The 21,722-nt window shown below is 32.7% G+C and overlaps 1 protein-coding gene across 1 annotated transcript; it reads right to left on the reverse strand.

Moving 5' to 3' along the window:
- Positions 1–17,346: 17,346 nt before the first annotated feature.
- LOC136211038 (sister chromatid cohesion protein PDS5 homolog C-like) lies at positions 17,347–20,445 on the reverse strand. Its single transcript, XM_066002547.1, has 8 exons — positions 20,270–20,445; positions 20,069–20,186; positions 19,787–19,990; positions 18,659–18,840; positions 18,394–18,520; positions 18,032–18,223; positions 17,761–17,951; positions 17,347–17,688 (listed from the first exon to the last, which is right to left on the reverse strand). The coding sequence occupies exons 2-8, from the start codon at positions 20,180–20,182 to the stop codon at positions 17,574–17,576; spliced, it is 1,125 nt and encodes a 374-aa protein (XP_065858619.1). The 5' UTR covers positions 20,183–20,186; positions 20,270–20,445; the 3' UTR covers positions 17,347–17,573.
- Positions 20,446–21,722: the final 1,277 nt, after the last annotated feature.

Genomic DNA, 21,722 nt, shown 5'->3' on the forward strand with positions numbered 1-21,722 from the left:
TTTTCTATTTATTGGTTTTTAGAATATAGTCTATTAATATTTCCGTGTTGTTTATTAGACCCCTTGGATCCGTGGGCGTGTGTGGTATCAGAGCCTGGGGGGTATATTTATAGAAAATTCGTGTTTATTTTGGAAAGATCTTTTGTAAGAATAATTTATTTTCCTGAGTGTTTTTGCCTAAGCTTGTGTCTGGGTAGTAAGCCAGTGGAAAGGCTGTGAAACCTAGAAAGTGCTTTGGATTGTAAGGAAAATAATTTATTATTGCAAACAATCTTTTTAAAATGGATGCATTTTTCTGTAGAACTACCTCTACAAATTCTGTATCAACCACTTCTTCTGATTCCAAGAAAATAATAAACAGTGAAGAAATAGTAATAGAAGATTTTCAAAAATCAATAGATAATTGGCAAATTCCAAAGAAAGAAAAAGATGAAATTTATGAAACTTCTAAATTTCATTTTTTCAAAACAAATTTTACAATTAAGACTGAAGAAAGAGACCTTCAGTTAACAAAACCTTTTGAAACAATAAATCTACTTTCTCAACAGTCTTTGAAAAAACATCGGGATAAAAATTTTAAATATATCCATATAGGTTTAATCCAAGTCGGAATTAAACCTTTGACCAAAGAAGGACTAGATACCTCCATCCTTGCCATCCTAAGAGATGCTAGATTCACGAACTTTGGCGATTCCCTATTAAGTTCCGTAGAGTCTAGTCTCTGTACAGGTCCAATATCTTTTGAATATTATCCCAATTTTACTATCTCCTTAAATGATAAAAATATTTTGAAGTCTTTGGTTTTACAAATCAAAACTCACAATTATAGAATGCTTGAAGGGTCAATTCCAGTTGCTTTAATCTATAGAATTCACTATAAGGCCATGATGTCCGCCTTTGCCACTAAGGTAAAATTCCATAGTAAGAAGGGTGAAACCATCCTTCTACAAACAGACTTAACCAAGTCAAACACTGTGATACCCAGATCTATACTTTGGAAGGAAGTTACGCTTCCTGAAGAATGGATATTGGAAGGGGTAAATGAACCTCGACCAGTTAGACCATTAGAGACTCCCAAACCAAACTCCGAGTTGAAACATATAACTCAGTACCAAGATGGGAAAGTTAAACTTTCATTCCATCGACATTCTACCAGTAGTAGATATTCAGATAATTCCTCGGTCTCAGATACCATAGACCTAGGAAGAGTTACTAATTTGCCATCTGTTATAAATTTGCCATACTCAAATATGGCAAGACATTCAACTTCTGAGATTCCCGATTCTATTTTAAGAGGTGTAAATTTCACCTCAGTGATACCCAGGGTAGTTTATGACAATCCTAATAGAGCAGAGAGTTCTGGAACTCAAGCTCGTATTGAGGAGACCCATAATACCCAAAACCAACATGATCAATCTCACATTCCTGAAACGGACTTGCCTACAAGCCCAACGTTTTCAGCCGTCACAGAAAATGTTTTTAATGAATTGAATGTGATTTCAAGAGAATTTAATATCAACAAACAACTTCTTCATGATGACTTTTATTCAGAAAATAACATTGAAAAAAGGTCATGGTTTTTTAAAAATTTTATGGATTCCAGAAAAGCAATTCAAAATGAATTTTATGAATTTGTAAATCAAAATCAAGTTCATATTTTGTTTTTTGATTGGTTTGAAATTTATGCTTCAAAAAATTCCATTGATTATCCTTTTAGAATTTGTGTTAGCCCAATTACCCTTAGAAATAAGGCACCTGAGTGGGAAATGTTAGATAATAGGAAAGTTCAATCGACTCATCCACCACTTAGGGGTATAAGGCTAGATCACAATAACCAAAAGGTAGAAGCGATTCCTTATAAGACACCCAGTAATGATGACAAAACCAATGTTAAAAATATAATTCTCCAAAATAACTATACCAATACAAATTTGAATACAATAGGAAGACAACTAGATAGGATAGAAAAACAGCTTGATAAACAACCTATAGTTTTTGATTCCTCCAAACCCATTACCAAACCTAAGATCCAAAATCCCATTTTTAAACCATATCAAATGACAAATCAAAGTTCAAAAAATATCCAAGATAGCAAATCTGAATACATTAAAGCCATTCGTGATCAATTAAGTAGGATGACTCCTACGAGTACCAACTCCAACCAAGATTCCGCTCAAATTATCCCTGATACTCCTCCCCATTCGGCCAGTAAAGTTAATGTCATAACTCAAGACTCTAAAACTGAAAGTCTCATTGAACAATTCCAAGAAGTCACTCCTGAAATTAATAAACTTCATTGGTCTAGGATTCCACAAGACCGTTTGCAAATCATCCCTGCCCCTGATATCAATACAGCTAAACCTTTATCTCAATCTCGTTTCAATGCCACCTCTGTCTATGATTGGAACATAGATGGACTCTCTGAGTATGAAATTCTTGGTCTTCTACAACAGATGACCATGGCCGCCAATGCTTATAAGACTCAACCTGGTACCCAGGATAGGACAGTTGCTGAACTCCTCATAGCAGGATTTTCAGGGCAACTGAAAGGTTGGTGGGATTACTATCTCACACAACAACAGCAAGAAGAAATTTTAGATGCCATTAAGATAGATGAAAATGATGAACCAATCTTTGATGATGATGGTGACCCGATTCAAGATGCCGTAGCCACTCTAATTCTTACAATTTCTCTTCATTTCATAGGAGATCCCTCCCATTTAAAAGATAAAAATGCTGAACTTTTATCAAATTTGAAGTGTAAAAAACTTAGCGATTTCCAATGGTACAAAAATACGTTTTTAACTAGAGTAATGCTTAGAGAAGACTCAAATCAACCCTTTTGGAAAGAAAAGTTTTTGGCTGGCTTACCAACCCAATTAGGTGAGAAAGTTAGAAACAAAATTAGAGAAACACATGGACACCAAATTCCTTATAACAAATTCACTTACGGTGAGCTGATTAGTCTAACCCAACAGGAAGGATTAAAAATTTGCCAAGAAATGAAATTACAAAAACATCTAAAATGGGAACTTAAGAAAACTAGGTCCGAATTAGGAACTTTTTGTAATCAGTTTGACATCAACATAAATAAACCCTCAACATCAACTTGCCCAGGAAATTGTAGCAAAAATTCTAGGAGAAATGCTTATAGGAAACCCAAGAAATCCATGAAAAAATATCAAAAGTCCCAAGATGATTATTATAGAAAATCTCACTATAGGAAACCGAGAAAATACAAACAAAAGAAAACTGAAATTAAGAACAAAGAAAATAAATTTAGAGATATTACATGTTATAGATGCCATAGAAAGGGACATACATCGAAATTCTGTAAATTCAATAAAAAATTACATGAACTACAACTAGATGATGAAATAACCAACAAAATCTCCAATCTACTTCTTGATTCCTCTTCCGATACCTCTAGTTCTGATTCTGAAAACCTTTCTTCAATATCCTCTGAAAACAACCAAGACCTTCAATTAGATGAAATCGTTGCAACTAGCTCTACGAGCTCTTTTGAAATTAATGTTTTAACTAGGGAACAAAGTACGACTTTAGATATCATTAACAACATAGGAGACCCAGAACTCAAAAGAGAATTTTTAAATAAACTTTTAAGATCCTTAGACAACCAAGAAGAGAGAAAAGAAGATAAAAAGGTAGAGAAAACTTCCATTTTACCCAATACCAGTAAAGGAGCCTACGATCTCACCAAAATTCTAAATAAAAGGAAAAAACCCATCTTAAATGAAAAAACAAGCATTCAAGAACTACAAAAGGAAATCAAGGAAATAAAATCTGAGCTTAGAGAACTTAAAGAAAAGCAAAGAAAGGATTCTGAATTAATTTCGAAACTTCTTCAAGATACCTCTGATTCTTCTGATTTTCCTGAAGAAACTGAGATTGGTCAAACCTCTTCCCATGAAATTCAAAATGTTCAAAATGTTGAAAAGATTCCAACTGATTTTCTCTTTGTTTTACGGGAAATCACTACCCGAAAATATGTTATCAAAATAACTCTTGTTTTTTCAAAAGATTTCCAAATCGATACCATCGCACTTTTTGACACTGGTGCTGATTTAAATTGTATAAAATCAGGAATTGTTCCAAAAGAGTTTTTAGAGAAAACAAATGAAAGGCTTTCTGCTGCAAATAATTCCAAATTGATTGTTGATTCAAAAACGGAAGCCTCGATTTTAAATAATGATATTCTCCTAAAAACTTGGTTCGTTTCTGTCAGTGCTATTCAACACAGTGTCATTTTGGGAACTCCTTTCATGAATCTGATTACTCCTTATAAGGTGAAAGCAGATTCAATTTCCTCAAGAACAGAAAATGGAAAATTAAATTTTGAATTTATCGAAAAACCTCAAACACGGAATCTCGATTTAATCAAAGCTTGTTCGATTCATGAAAATTCCTTAAATGTTTTAATCAAAGGGAAAACTTACCATCTTCAATCTCTCCAAAAAGATGTTGTTTTCAAACGGTTTGAAGAACAGATAAATAATCCTTCAATCCAACAGAAAATTTCTGAATTTCAAAACTTGATTGAAAAAGAAATTTGTTCTGATCTTCCAACTGCCTTTTGGGACAGAAAACAACATATTGTTGACTTGCCTTACGAAATTGATTTTGATGAGAAACAAATTCCAACCAAGGCTAGGCCAATTCAAATGAACCAAGAACTTGAGCAATACTGTAGAAAAGAAATTCAGGAATTAGAACAAAAGGGTCTAATTTCAAAATCAAGGTCCCCTTGGAGTTGTGCTGCATTTTATGTCAATAAAAATTCTGAAATAGAGAGAGGAACGCCTAGGTTAGTAATAAATTACAAACCTTTGAATAAGGCGTTGAGATGGATTAGGTACCCTATTCCAAATAAAAAAGATCTTTTGCAAAAACTTCATTCTGCTTATGTTTTTTCGAAATTTGACATGAAATCAGGATTTTGGCAAATTCAAGTTTCAAAATCTCATAGGTACAAAACTGCTTTTACTGTTCCTTTTGGTCAGTATGAGTGGAATGTAATGCCTTTTGGTTTGAAAAATGCCCCTTCTGAATTCCAAAGAATTATGAATGACATTTTCAATGATTATTCAAAATTCTGTATTGTGTACATCGATGATGTTCTTATCTTTTCAAATTCTATTCAAGAACATTTCAAACACCTTAAAACCTTTTTCTATGTTGTTAAGAAAAATGGTTTGGTTGTGTCGAAATCGAAAATTTCCTTGTTCCAAACTCGCATCAGGTTCTTAGGACACTACATATCCAAAGGAACTATCACACCAATTGAAAGATCCCTTCAATTTGCACAAAAATTTCCCGATAGGATTCTTGATAAAAATCAATTACAGAGGTTTTTAGGAAGCCTTAATTATGTTCTTGATTTTTGTCTCAATATCAACAGAATGGCTAAGCCATTACATGATAGACTCAAGAAGAATCCTGTCCCATGGACTGAAGAGCATACTGCTCTTGTTAGAAAAATCAAACAACAGGTCTTAGAGATTCCTTGTCTTCATCTAGCTGATCCTTCCCTACCTAAGGTTGTAGAAACAGATGCCTCAGACCTAGGTTATGGTGGAATTCTTAAACAAGTTTCCGAGGGTAAAGAACACATAGTTCAATACACCTCTGGACATTGGAATGAATGCCAAAGAAATTACTCAACAATTAAAAAAGAAATTTTGAGTATTGTTTTATGTATAAACAAATTTCAAAGTGATTTACTAAATCAAAAATTTCTTTTAAGAATTGATTGCAAAAGTGCAAAAGAAGTTTTACAAAAGGATGTTAAAAACCTTGCATCAAAACAGATTTTTGCACGATGGCAAGAAATTTTAAGCATTTATGATTTTGATATTGAGTTTATAAAAGGAGATACAAATTCCATTCCTGACTTCCTAACCCGTGAATTCCTTCAAAATTCCAGCCATACCGAAGAAAAATAAAGGAAAAGAAATCACTGGGAGAGATTCCACAATCACTGGGAGAGATTCCAACAAAAATTCTGATGAAGATTCAAAAATAAAAACATGGAGAGATGCCGCTCTAAAGAAAGAATCAACTCTTGAAGATACCAACCAATCAGGTTTGGACCCTAAAATCCAAAAATGGTTGGCAGAAACATTTGCAAAATCCCCGGAGCTTCAACAAGCTCTAGTCAAGTATCAGACTCCAAAAGAAGAGATTCCAATTGTTCAAAAACCTGAGAAAGGAGAATCTTCTTCAACAAAAGCCCTTTCTCATGAAATTTCTAAAAATGTTTTAAGTTCCCAAATCTCAACTTCCCAAAAATATTTTCATGATACCCAAAAAACAATCTCCAATTCCAATTTTCAAAATTCCCAAGTGGCTTTCACACATGTTGTCCCTTCTCCAATTCCTTCAACTTTTCCAAGTGATTTTATTGTCAAGAATTCATTTCAAAACGTTCTTTCTGTAGAAAAAGGCTTTTATCATGAAGATCCTCAAGTTTCAATTGAAAAAGCTTTTGGTAAAAATTGGTTTTTCAAATCATGGGACTTAAACAAGACTTCACGATATTATGAAATGATTCTTACTGTCACAAATTCTGCTTCTTTCAAACACTTTTACTGGAAATCTGAACACTCAGACCCAGCATATTCCACAGTAAAAATTCACAAGGTTATTTCTCCGATAGACTGGAAACACCCACTGTCTGAACCTGTGTATTTTCCTGTGGAATACAAAGAAGAAGAATTTTATGAGACTCCTTTTAATTACTGGGAATACCAACAGGCCTGGTGGAATGCCCTCCTGATTAATAATGTTGGGAGAAAACATTCTTGGCTTATCTTTTTTGATACCGCTTGTAATCCAGAAAAATTTCCTCTTTGGTTCCAACAATGGTGGGAACATTGGGGTTGCGTTGAGCAAATCCTCCAAGACAGAATTCTTACTTGTTATAAAAAATTTAAGGCGGGTTACAAACCCAGTGAGGAGGAAAAAAGGTTCTCTCCCTTGGCTTTATTTTGCATGAAATTTTACTTTGCTTGGGTAGGTGCTTCGAAGGTACAATATGCAGAAAATTATAGAAATTCACTGATTCAAAGGAGATTTCTAGTAAGATGGTGGGACAAATTCAAGATTCCTCCTAGTCTCACTGTTGAGAAAATGGATATATGGTTGAAAAATCCTACTAGAAAATCTGGAGAAATACAGTTCACTGAGAATCGATTCCTTCCACTTTCCAAACAAATACCTGAAAAAACCATTTCTTTGGGACAAGCACAATTTTTGGCCGAGAAATCTCACTTAGCCTCAAAATTAGCTGCAGCAAAAACCCCTGAAGAGATGACTGCTTTGTTCAGAAAATACCTTCCCCAATCCCAGTCAGACTCGGACCAGGATGAACCAGCAATTAACTTGAGTGATAATGATTCCGACTATGATCACTTTAGCATGTTTGGTAATTCTGGTTTCTAAAAAAAAATATATATATATATAATAATAATAATAATAAATAAATAAATAAATAAATAAAAAAAAAAAAAAAAAAGATCCCGCTAAGTTACCTTAAATGGTACTTAGGCAAAACTTAAGGGACAATTACTCCCCAAAATCCAAATTTTGAAGATTGCAGATTTTGAAGATTCCAAAGATTGAAGATTTTTGAAGATTTCTGAAGATTTTTGAAGATTTCAGAAAACTGTGTTCTAATGAAATTATTTGAAGATTCCAACACGTGACCACTGATAATTTTGCAGACAGACATTGCAACTGGCATGTGGATATACTGTACCAGTACTATTCACAAAGACAAAATTGCCCTTGGTTACTATTCATGATTCCAAAAATACCCCTGGTTACTATTTATGATTCCAAAAATGCCCTTTGGTTTGCCTATATAAGGAGGTACCCTCCAACACTACATCCATCCATTTCATACATCCATTTTCAAGCATTCATTCTACTCTCCATACACCTTCTCTCTCCTTCCAACACTCTCTCTCTTCTCTCCATCATCTCTTCCACTTCCATCCCTACCTTCTACCTTCATCCATATACACCACCTTCCTCATTCATCCATATACACCACCTTCCTCCTTCATCCATATACACCACCTTCCTCTTTCATCCATATACACCACATTTTCCACCCCAAACCTTAAATTTCTCTCTTGTAATCAATTTCAAGAATAATTTGTAATTCCTTTTACGAAGGAAGTTGTATCTCCAGTTTTTGATTCCAAATTTGTAAGTTTTTGATGGTTGGCTACGCCACCTACTTTTAATAAATTTCATATTTCAAGTTTATTTATCTAGATCCTTTCAAATTTTGTGGGATCCCTTACAAAAGTATGCAAGCTTATGGTCTATGATCATAAGTAGACAGAAACTGGGGGACGCTCAAATTTGAAAGTTACTATTTTGTGTATATATATATATATATATATATATATATATATATATATATATATATATATATATATATACATTTGAAAACGAAAACGAACAAAATAAATGTTTTAAATTAAAATAATAACATGATTGAAAAAGCGAAATTTGTCGATAATGAATTAGTAAGGTTAGTGATTTTGAAACGTTCCCAAATATATTTAATTAGATCCAAGTTTTTAGTTGACTGTTCATTCTTCTATCGTGGATCTCTAGATCCCTTCAACAATCATGTTACGTAACATTACACAACCATCCATAATGTCGCAAAGTTTTCTTTTATGCCAAATACATGATGGTACACACACTATTACAAAGCGGGCTTAATGGACATTGAATGCTCGTTCAACATCTTTAGGTGCGCTCTCACACCTTTGTTTGTAGCAGATTCAAGGTTATTGGCATGTGGAAAGCTTTTCACCAAAGCAACCAATTCGAGATATGCACCACCAGTTAGGTAATATCACATATAATACTTCTTGTAATTAATAGTAAATTGCACTGGTGGTGTTGTTCTTCTTAAATTATCTTGAAAATTTTGGATCTGCTCAAAATATTAAGGTCGTTGTTGGACCTAGCAACACCAAAATATGTGTGTCATATCCAAAGATCTACTGAAGTGACTTCTTCAAGCATGATTGTTGGACGCCCATAATCTCATTAGGTATATTGTCATTTTCACACAATTGGACAATTCTTCCACACCTAATGCATGTAATCAAGATTGTCAAGCATCCCAGGGAACCCATGATGTTCCTCGTGCATTTAAAACAAATGTAATACATCAGCAACATTAGGCCTCCTGATATTCACAGGCCTATAGACCTCAACAACAGCACGAGAAAAAATTTCCACACATTTTAACGTCGTGCACTCGCTAATTTTTATATATTCATCAAAAGCATCCACAAGTATGCGCGTAGTTGATATTCAATTTTGTAAGCATCAACCCTTTGTTGGAAATATGTTATGTGATTTCTTAGGTCATCATTATATATTGGAACAAATTTCTACTCATCTGGAACCGTCTCTGAATACTTCATTTGAATAAAATGGTTCAGTCGAAAAGTAGTCATTATACAAATGTTCTACAGTAGCTTCACGATCATGTCTTGCCTATTTTCTCTGTTGAGGTTTAGAAGTTTGGGTTGCTTGTTGTTTTGTTTGTTTAAGTAGATAGAGATCAAGTTCATTATCCTCCTAAATTACTTGGATCATCATCTGCCTCTGTTCCTCGAATTTGAATTACTATTTGAAGACATTTTGGTGAGGTAGAGATTATGAGGTTGTTTTACTTGTGTAAATGATGAGGTGGAGTTATTTTGAAGATTTTGAGGTTATTTGATAACATTTCACATACATATATAGGAAACTCATATCAATAATGGTAGTTTATACATATTAGATGCAACTCCTATTAATAATTCTAATTTTTACATCGTAGAGACAACTCATATTAATAATGGTAACTTTATAACCTAGATACAACTCATATCCTGGAGACACCTCATTTCAATAATGGTAATTTTTGTAGTTTAGAGACAACTCATATCAACAAAGCTAACTTTTACAACCTTGATACAACTTATAGCCTGAAGACATCTTATTTCAATAATGGTAACTTTTACAGAGTGGATACAACTAGATCCTAGAGACAACACGTATCAATAATTTTGATTTTTACATCCTGTTTATAATTTGAATAAGGTTGAAAGTAATGATGATAATGTTTAGAGGTGAAATAATGATGATAAGGTTGAAAGGTGAAATAATGATGATTGGATACAACTCATAGACTATAGACACCTCATTTCAATAAGGTTAACTTGCATAACCTGGAGACAACTCATCCTAGATCTATAGAATATGACCATTTCATAACTCTTTAGTCCATAATCAGTTCAATATTCAATTGGACAATATGTATCAATGGCTATATCTCACTCTAATGCCATGTAGATGAAAATTCCTTAATTTTCCATCTGAACAAAGCATTGTTGAATACCTCAATCAGCCTGCTTGCAAGTAAACCCATGTTAATACGATGTCGTTCGTTTTCATGGAGATACTTTTGTTACTTCAGGAATGTTTCATCATGTATTCCCATATATGTTTTGTTTTAAGCTTCCATTAGAAGGTCAATTTCCAGTCCAATTGCTTCAAATGTTATAGTTTCTATGTTCAATGCATTACATTGCATTTGAATTTTGCCTACATGAATTATGTCTATTGATGTATGGAAAAATATTTTCACCAATTTATTGGGTGTGAATATGAGGCAATTCCATGCAATGCATGTCACAAAAAGAAAAATTCACTCCATATTCTTTTTGAAATTATCAAAATCTATGCAACATTGTAATTTTCAATGTAATTTTCAGTATTTTCAATGAATGTTAAAGTATTTATTTATCAATAAGAAATTAGAAATTAAAATTCAACAAATAAATAACACAAATTAATATGAATATATAACATAATTTAATATAAATACATAACATATATTATAATAAATACATAACATAGATTAATTTAAAATTAAATAAATAACACAAATTACTAAAATTCATAGTTAGTCCTAATATATAGGCACATTTTATGGTGATCCGCTAGAGTGGTATCCATAGTTGATGTATTTTTGCTGAGGATTTCAAAATCTTTTACATGAATTTTCTCACGATAACTTTCTTCCCGCTGCTGAGCTATACAATTAAGAAAATCAAAAAATGATTTTCTCTCGGCTCTATCCACTTTTAACTCGTCCTAAAATATTTCACAAAGTTTATTGGTATTATTTTTTTTAGCTTTAGTGGGTTTTTTAGCCGCCTTTTGATCCATTGGACGTTGTTCGGTTGTTTCTTCTATTCCACCTTCAGTTGCCTCCTGAGTTAAGCCTGAAGAAGTGTATACACATGTGGCAGAATTTTTTGTTCTCTTTGAATAACATTGTCCATTGTTTTTATCTGAAAACTCATGCCACTTAGGTTGCCCTTTGAAGATTTCCCAACAGTGAATGGGCTAGTTTCACCTATGGTGTACAACCTTTTCTCTATTTCACACTTTGGTGCACAACTTTCAATTTGTCTCACTAATATGTACGAACTTAGGGGTGACCTCCCACTATGGTGTATAGCCGGTAAAAATGACCGGTCAACGTCTGGTCAACGTGCCACCTCACTATTTTTCAAATTTAATTAAAGACACCACATGTGAAATTGCTAAAATACCCTTCATGATTTCCTTTCTAAATAGAAAAATATAATATCTCCTCCCTTTTATTTTCTGCAAATAGTTTCTCTCTCTAATTTTTCATTTCTCTCTCTAACTACTCTACTCTCCTTAATTCATCTCTCTTTCTAGAGGGTCTTGAGGGAGAATGTGGAGTTAAAGGTAGTCGTCTCTCAACTAATTGGGCTCTTTTAGAGATGGATTAGGAATTCGTAGCCACTGTTGTTCTTATAAAAAAGCACCAGATTAATGTTTATGGAGGATGCTTTCCGATTGCCCTTTTGTTTATGATTTATTCAATTTCTTTATGATTTATAACAAGTGTACGTCCAAGAGCAATTCCCCATGGCTGCTTCGCTCAATGCTCTTTCTTTATGAAATTTATCATTGGTTGGTGATGAAGGTATGATTGAGATTGCTAATGGCTATCACATGCTGGAGAAGCTTGACCTGTGTGGATGTCCTGCGATTTCTGATTTTGATCAAGCAAATTTTGTATTTTGATTTTGGGTTTCGATTTTGATTAAGCTTGACCTGTGTGGATGTCCTGTGATTTTCCGATTTTGGGTTTTGATTTTGATTAAGCAAATTTCATGTTTTAGGTTGTTGGGTTTTGGTTTTGATTAAGCAAATTTCATGTTGCATGTTTTTGGGTTTTGATTTTGACTAAATGTTCTTGTTTGATTATTGAAGTTAGAGAGAGAGAAAGGAATTAATGAGAGAAGAGTAGTTAGAGAGAGGAATGGAAAATTAGAAAGAGAAACTATGGAAGCTGCTATTTTTTATGGATTTATATTGTAATTGGTGGAGTTGACAAGCTATAAAAAAAATGTTGTATCTAATTGGGGTAGCAAGATGATTCCAAGATCCCAATTAACTTTATCATCCAGATAAAAAAATTGAAAAGAGAAAAAAGAAAGTTAGAGTAAGTGAGAGTGATAAAAGAGAGGAGAGAGAGGAGAGACAAATTATAATGGAAGAAGATGGAATGGCACTATAATGGAAAAAGATTGAGGAGAGGGTATAATGGTAATTGAGCATAGGTGGGTCCCATGTTTTTTCAAGGAATGAGTTGAAAAAAAGAGTGAAATGGCAGGTTTGACCGGTCATTTTTACCTGCTATATACCAAAGTAGTAGGTCACCTATAAGTTCGTATATATTAGTGAGAGAAATTGAAAGTTGTACACCAAAGTGTGAAATGAAGTAAAGGTTATACACCATTGATGAAATTTACCCCAGTGAATGTTAGTAAAAAAACTATTCAATCTCCGAGTGAATAGTTCATCAGCCTTACTAATTACATGTGCTTCGTCATGATCGCTCGGATGGATTTCCTTAATAGTAGTGCATATTCTATGGAAGGCGAAAACATCCTTACTAATTTTGTACCAATAACATGAAGTCTCCTTTGGTCATTCACTCAAGACCTTCCTTCTTCCACTGATTATAGTAATTTAAAATCTTCTTCCAATAATCCTTCATCGCTTGATAAGTGCTCACAATTGGATTTGTGGTTTATTACCGGCCAACTATGGCATAAATGTACATCACATACATTGTTCCATTTTATTTACAATGAATTTTTATTGTTTGCATTTGGTTCCAAGCACTACAAGAACTTCGGACTCCACAATAGAGCTAGTATTTTAAGACCCTTTTGGTTCCTGCATTATGATATTTTCAACGACAATGCAAGTTTCAATGGCTTCTGGGTTTGACATTAGTGGTAACTAATCTAATTTCATTTCAAATGGCTTTTCTGGATCGACATTACTAATATTTCTGGGTTCGACATTATTAATATTGGATGAACTGAAATTGAAATGTAGGTAAAGATAAAGCAAAGACTTACTTGATTTTTAAATTTGAATGTTGAATGAACAAATATGTAACTCTTGGATTGATTTGTTCTCTAGATTGTTGTAGAAAATAAGAAGAAAGAAAAGAAGAAAAGAGAAGCTCGCATTTGTTTGCAGGAAAAGAGGAATGAGAAAGATGATGATATTTTTGTCCAAATGATGTCAAAATGTCTAGATTGGTAAGAAGGAAGTAAAGTAATCCTAATATGTAAACGGGCTTTCAAATTATCCCAATTTTGTAATTTCCCTTATTATTTAAATTAAAATATTATATTATTATAAATTTGATTACAAATTTTGAATTGAAAATACACATAATAATATAATATTATTACTAATATTACTTTCATACTTGAATAATATAATAAAAAATTATATAAAACTAAAAGAACTTTTTTTTTTGAAAAAAAAAACATCTAATTAATTAGTGATAGAGGGATAAAGTTGTCATTTTATATATAAAATGGATAGATAGACTAAGTAGTTAGTTTTCTCAAAACTCAAAGACTTTATATGTATTTTTTAAAATATAAGAACTAACTAGTGTAATATGTACAAACTGATGGACTAATAAATTATGTATCATAAAATTTATCTAATTGTTTATTATTTTAAAAAAAAATAATATAATTTCATTACTCGTACATCGTAGGAGCTTGCGACTAACTTAAAAGTAGTTTTTTTTTTATAGAAAATACTTCTTAAATGAACAAATTCAAGTACAAAACAACAATAGCAAGAAATAAAACCTCACCCAAGTACAGGCTAAAGCCTAATACAAAAAATACAAAGGGAATAAACATACTACAAAGAGCAAAAAAGACCATAAAAGGTACAATTAAAATAAAAACACAACAAATCTCATACTTCTTTTGAATTCAAATTTGTATGAAAGCAGCCGCAAACCAATCATCAAGTTTCTTCCGATCATTCGGATCTAAGTCCTTTCTAATGGTGCAACCTCATAGATCCATGGATCTACGTATAAGATAATACGCTTCTGTTCTTGCTAAACCTAAAAAGAATGTAAATTGAAGAGTTATAGCAAACAAATACAAACCAGATGAAAAAAATCAATGAAAAGTATAGATTTTAACTGAACACACAAAAAAACTACTGATAAAAAAAACTAAAAAACTAAAAAAATAAAGGTAAAACTATAGATAGAAGGAGGAAGAAAAAAGGAAGGCAATCTTCATTGTCCCTGCTCGGAGTTTGCTGAGGAATTAAACAACAAATACTTTAAAATAGAAAACCATTAAAAATTGACATTTTAGGTAATTTTTTCGCTGTAAATTGGTGGAGAGTGGTGAGCCTTGTGAGTTGAGATTGGGCTGACATTGGGCCTTTTTAGTTGAATTGAGTCCTCTACCAAAATCTCCTCACTCGGCATTTTACATTTTTTCGTTTTTTTATATGAATATACAATCGAATTATATTATCAATTCTAAATATATAAGTATTTTCTATATATCATAAATAAAGTATAATTTTATTTCTTAATTTAAAAAAGGGTTAAGGTGTAAAAATACCCCTAACATTTTGGGTTATGAGCAATTTTACCTCTAACGTCTAAAATAGTGCAGTTTTACCCCTAACGTTTGTAACCAAGAGCAATTTTACCCCTAACGTTGATAAATTGGGTCAATTTGATAAATAATTCATCAAACTGTTTTCTCAGCCATGAATCTTGTCATCTACATTTCACACGCATGTCATTTTATCAGTAACAAATCACAAACATATGTTGGGATGTGAAAAAAATATAAAAAAATATAATGTCTTTTGTACGAATTAGATAAAAAAATCAAAAAATTCACCGAATTTATAAATATTAATCTCCAATTCTATTATTAAATTACAAAAAGCATGAAATCCTTTTTTATATAATGATTGATATGCAATTGGTGCGAAATAAGGAATAAAAATGTATGTGTTTTATAATAATTTCTGAAATTGACCCAAATTATTAACGTTAGGGGTAAAATTGCTCTTGGTTGCAAACGTTAGGGATAAAATTGCACCATTTTAGACGTTAGGGGTAAAATTGCTCCTAACCCAAAACGTTAGGGGTATTTCTGCACCTTAACCCTTTAAAAAATTTAGATCTCAAATTCATAAAACCCTAAAAAATATAAAAACTAAAGCAGGAATAGAGAACTTGCCCAGCCAAGCCAATACTATATAATAGTAAAGACGAAATATTTAGGTAGAATTTTTTTCTTCTTTGTAAGCGAAGAAATAGACCACGTTGGATTGATTAATTACAAATTTGGTCAAAAAGCTTGAGCGCTTATTCCTTTATCTAAAAAATTTGTGATTAAATCATTTATTAAGCCCAAGGGTTTTTATTCCTTCCACAAGAAAAAATAAAACCGTAACTTTTAAAATATATTAAAAATAATGATTTACTTGTAAATATTTTATTTCCATGTAGAATTTCTTCATTTTAGCCTCTGATATATCCAACAGTAGTACTGTCCTGTCCTTTTAAAAAAGAAAATTAGTTGTATAAATTATATCCCACACAGTAGATTTCTAATAGATGACAAGTGACAAGTTAATTTTGATACTACAGTATATGAAATTTCCATCTCCTCTAAAATAATTAGAGACAGTGTGAAAGAGCAAAGTTTTTAGCAGATGCTTCAAAACCCAATTGCCTAAAATTGGTCATGTCTGCATAAATTTGTGGAACTCCTTTTGCATCATTTAAGAAATGAAGAGTGGGTGAACTAGCATCAAGAATTACATTAAGTGGTCATCTCTGCCATATTTTCAGATCTTTCTTAATAAAGTTAACTTCTTCCATTTCTTATAAATCACAGAATTCAATGAAGCTGAAGATCATCTCTCAACATAAAATCAACTTTGTCTTTTCCAGAAAGACCAATCTTGATAATCTTAATGATGAAGATCCACCAATCTCGATTAAAAGTAACACTATTATGAACAAACTTATTTATACTTGTTAACTAATTATTGTTAACTAACTAAGGTCCTGTTTTTTCGTCAGAAAATGGTGTACTGAAAATACTAATATTTTTCAGTATTTGTTTGCTTACGTAAATAAGCCAATGGAAAATTTTAGGTTATCAATAGAAAATTATACGAAAGAAATTGAATAAGTAAATATTTTACTAAACTTTTAAAACTCCACTTCATTCCTTTTTACTCTTTTAAAAACAATAGTTACCCATCACTTCTTTCTATTATCCGGTGTTATAGCCAAACATCATAAAATATTTTATTTTCCAACAACAAATTTTCTTTTATCCAATATTTTCCGACCAACAAACTGGGTATAATTAACATTTAATTACCTTACTACTCTAGATAGTTACATAACTATGCCTGTGATTAAGCTTGGCTAGTTAACTAACATTTTTTTTTCAACAAAGATGATAATATATATAAAACAAAGCAAGAACAAATCATCAGAACAGAAAACATCAGCAAAAAAAAATAAAACATTTTGAAAGAAGCAAGATATCATCAATAATCACTCTAATAGCAGCAGCATTGACGTTTCTAACAGAATTGTTGATAGCATTAAACACAACCAAAGAATCACCTTGAAAAAATAGCAAAATGGATTCCTTTTTCAATTCCAAAAAGAACATTATCTTTCATTGCCAGAGCTTCAGAGACTAGACTAGACTATAAGGAAAAATAGTTAACTATCAATAACAAATTGAAGCTTCATTCTCTAAATAAACAAATAAGAGTAGAGACCATGATTATTTTAGTTTTTTACAAATAACCATTACTTTAATTTATCTCCATGTGGAATTTCTTTAAAAAAAAAAAATAGTTGTCATACAAGTTAATTTTCATACCATATATGAAATTTTCATCTCCTTTAAATTAATTAGAGACAATGTGAGAGAGCAAAACAGAGTTTGAGAAATCTTAGCAGATGCTTCAAAAACCCAAGTGCCTAACATATCCACTAAAACATATGTTTAAGCATCAAAAAAGCTAATCTAACAAAATATAAACATGTTTAAGCTTCTGCTTGATTAATTTTAGTAATGTGGTCCATAATTTCTTTAATGTATGCTGCTTCCATTGCTTTTTATCTTCACTCTTTCCTCAATGCTAATGCTTATGAGCTCTTGCACCTTCTGCTTCTTATCCAAGGCCACCTCACCTTCTTCACACCACCTGAAATTAACATATAAATATAGAAATCAAGGCTACAACACAACACTATTGAAAAATGCATCAAATACTTACTTTTGCTCTTCTGAACATTCAACTCCATTCCAATAACCATTCAAATGCTCATTCCAATCAACAGTTACAGGTAGTACCTTAAGTGAAAGCTGCTCCTGCTCCTCCATATCATGTGTTTGTCTTTTAAGACTTTTTCTTCTTTTCTTACCAATCCATTGCAACATTGTTGAATCATCCTTGTTTTGTAGAGCCTAATTCATGATGGAGAAACAGTTGGTTAACATATGATCACTACGGAGAGAACAAAGTTAAAGACGAGTACAAATATTACCAGGCTATTTTGAGAAGCAACAACTTCATGATGGAGCGGAGCTTGTTGCTCACATAAAACTGTGACAATTCTACCATAATCTTCTAAAGGTTTGCCGGTATATTGTACTGCTTGATGCATGTAGGGGATAAGCTTCTTATAAGAATTTTCCATCACTCTTTGGCTTAACTTCTGTGCGATAGGCACAACATTCTGGAGGTTAAACATTAAGGTATCAGTCAGTCATAATCAAGGCTAATCAAGTATGTTTTAGCCATAAAAGACGTCGTTACACCATATGTTTTACATCCGACCAATTAAAAGAGGACACTTATAGTATATTACACCGGTGTACAATAGAATAGAAGCACCAATTAGTTCACCTGATTTCCCTTTCTGACATAACTCAAAAGTGTAGATAGAAGCTCTAATGGAATCTCATCCATTTCCTCCAACACCCTGATCATAATTAGCCCCATATACATAAACACATTTTCAGGATGATGTTCCCTGTAATTTATACACATCAAATTCAACAATTAGCATCCTTCCATTTCTAAAAATCATAGGCAAGGAAAGGAAATGTTTATGGAAATTAGTGATCTGATCAAATGTTATGTTTCTGAAAAGAAGAAAGAAAAAACGAACCTTATGTTAGCAAGGAAATGCTTAAACATGCGCAGAATCAAGGAGTCACATTTAAGATCAAGCATGATGTTACATAACCTGAGCTTTGCAAAGTATTTGAGAATGCTAACTCTTTTCGGGTAGGAAGAGCTTGAGATATCAGATATATTATCAAATGCCGACACAATCAACGTGAACAAATCCTATGGAACAAACAGTAATCAGATCAGATGATGATTAAATAAGTGTAATTTGAAAATTAAGATGCATAATCGGGCTAATGATCAGTTTGGTGTAAGCAACTAAACAATTTTCAAAATCATGGTAAATTGTAAACAATTTCTGATTTTAGAGTAGAGAGTTACAATCTCGAATGGATAGATTTCTAAGCCTTTGTTTAGGAGTTTGAAGGTTAATTGATGTGAGACTTAAAATAGGTAATGGGAAGGAAATGAAAGGGATGTAAATAAAAGTTAAAAATTAAACTTGTTTATGAGTTTAGAGAATATAAATGAGTTAAAAGTTTTATCTCCTTAGGAGTTTAAATATGTAGGTGTAAGCAGAGATAAAAAAAAATTAATGAACTCTAAGTTACATCCATTAACATCCGATTTGGAGCATAAAGTTTTGAGATTAAGCTTTACATTAAGCTTCATTTACTCTCCAAAAACAATTTCCAAACAAGGTTAATGTGATATTTAATCTTCTGTTACACCAATTAAACTCCATTAACCTACTCACAAGCAAGGGCTAAAGAAAAACAAAGAAACTGAAAGGGAAAAAATCACAACTTTGGGTTATTCTAACATGTTTTTGAAGTCCAAATGGCAACCATGTTAAAGCAATTGAGACCAAACATGGTCTAATAGCTCCATTTGTATATTAGAGAGAGAAAGGTGCCTCCTTTAGTAAATTCGGAGCTCTCTTTTCCTTTCAGATCTCAAAATCAAGATACCATTTTTAATGAAACTCAAACCCATTATAGCAATCAATGAAAATAATTTTGCTCACCAAATTGAAAACTATATGAGAAAAAGAATGATAAACATATCTGCTAAAGGAGACTCTTTTAGAGATCTCCGTGTGATTTGGACTTAAAAAATGACAGGTTTTTCTACCCTAAAATGAGAAACAATGAGTGTGAAATACCTTGATGAGTTGATCATCACAGGGAGGATCCGGTGCAGTAATTCTCATAATCTCAGTTAAGCATAAAGCAATCGAAACTTGAACATGTTGATCCTCATTATTTACAAGTTGTTTGGAAGTCAATGTAGTAATCGCAACGTTTATTATGGATTGCACAACTTTCAGCGGAGACTGAGGCACTCCCTTTAAATATTTCTCAACTTCCTAAATCAGAGGACCCAGGTTAAAAAAAAAAAAAATTGATAAAAGAAAAACCGAGAGTATGTATTTAAGAAACATTACAGAAAGCTGAGGAAGAAGTTGCTGAGAATTAGATGGTGGCGAAAGAAGCGCATTTCCGGCTGCCTCAAGATTTTTGGCGACGTCTATCCCCTTGTCGTACTGTATAAGCTCCATTAAACTGAAGAAATAACAACTCCAATTTTACAATTTTGAGATACAGAACGGGAACAAGAGCAAGAGGTGGAAACAGACGACACTCACTCACACTCTTCCTGGGTCGAAATTCCGATATCTGACTTCAACGACTTTCTCGATGATGCGGATTCCCACGAAAGGAACGCAGATTCGGATTCGGATTCGGATTCGGATTCGGATTCAGATTCAGAAGAAACGGAGACGGACGCAGAAATGAATAATACCCACCGGATTTGTGTTGAGTAAACTGAGAAAGGAAAGAGAACAAGTAAGGAAACTCGAATAAATAGGGGGAAACTGATCCGTCTGTACGGTTCCCGCCCTTTTTCATACTATATTTTTATTTTAATTTAGATATATCCAAAATGAAGTGGTTAAAAAGATATTGAAATAATAAAAGGATATCTCATATCTCTAGACCTGTCCATGGGCCGGGCCAGTCGGATTTTTAAGTAAAAATGCTCAGCCCAAGCCCAGCCCAGTCCACAATTAATTTAGGCGGGATCGGGCCGGGCTGGGCTCGGACTTAAAAATCAAATCCCGACCCCAACCCATATAAGCCCACCTATATATATATATATATATATATATATATATAATTGTTAATTATAAAAAAATAAATATTATACTTAAAAATAAATATTTAATATATAAATATATATTTATTAATTAATATTAATAAGCGGGCCGGGCTGGGCCGGGCCGTGTTATTTTTATTAATCCCAAGCCCGCCCAAAAAATAGGCGGGCTTTGGCGGGCCAGGGCCGGGCTGGGCCGATAAACAATTTTTATTGTCCAAGCCCGGTCCAAGGGACACGGGCCGGGCGGGTACCCGGGCCCGTGGATAGGTCTACGTATCTCTAACCGAAACGAAACGCACTTGCCACGTTTCGGTTATTTTTAAATAACCGACACGTGATAGTCAGGTAGCACATATATAGATGTCATGTGTCGTTTCGATTGAAGATTTGAATTGACTCATACCGACATGTCACTTATGTCATTATTTTGATGTTTTTTAATCATTGAAATCGTTATTGACTAATTGAGACAAAACTCAAAATTGAGTGACTTTATTAATACAAATTGAAACTAAATGATCATTTTAAGATAATCATTTAAGTTTAATAACCAATGGTGCATTTAGCCTCGTTTAGTCCTCATCTATTACTTGATCGCATTTTGTCCCTCACATATCTCAATTAATGAAATTCCCCCCAATTTTGATAAAAAAAAAAAAAAAAAAACTTTATAGAACCATTATTCGTAGGGATGGCAATAGGTACTGTATCCGCGGGTACCCGACACTATCCGATCCTAATAAGAGTATTTGTACCCTATATAAACGGGTATGAGATCAAAATCATTACTCGTTAGGGTAATGAGACGGGTATGAGATCAAAACCATTACCCTTAGGGTAATGGGACGGGTATGGGAATACCCCTAAGTACCTGGTACCCGCTATAACTTTTTATACATTAAAAGATATTATTATTTTTTAGATGTAAAATGTGAGAT

This window comes from Euphorbia lathyris, chromosome 1 (genome assembly GCF_963576675.1).
Source record: "Euphorbia lathyris chromosome 1, ddEupLath1.1, whole genome shotgun sequence".
Classification (NCBI taxonomy): domain Eukaryota; kingdom Viridiplantae; phylum Streptophyta; class Magnoliopsida; order Malpighiales; family Euphorbiaceae; genus Euphorbia; species Euphorbia lathyris.

What these genes read in the sequence shown, in the direction of transcription:
- LOC136211038 (XM_066002547.1), bottom strand. Translation starts at nt 20,182, where the DNA reads ATGGAGCTTATACAGTACGACAAGGGGATAGACGTCGCCAAAAATCTT. An exon ending in CATTTCCTTGCTAACATAAG is followed by an intron (nt 18,521 to 18,658) that starts GTTCGTTTTTTC and finishes TATAAATTACAG; the next exon opens with GGAACATCATCCTGAAAATG. An exon ending in TTGCTTCTCAAAATAGCCTG is followed by an intron (nt 17,952 to 18,031) that starts GTAATATTTGTA and finishes ATCATGAATTAG; the next exon opens with GCTCTACAAAACAAGGATGA.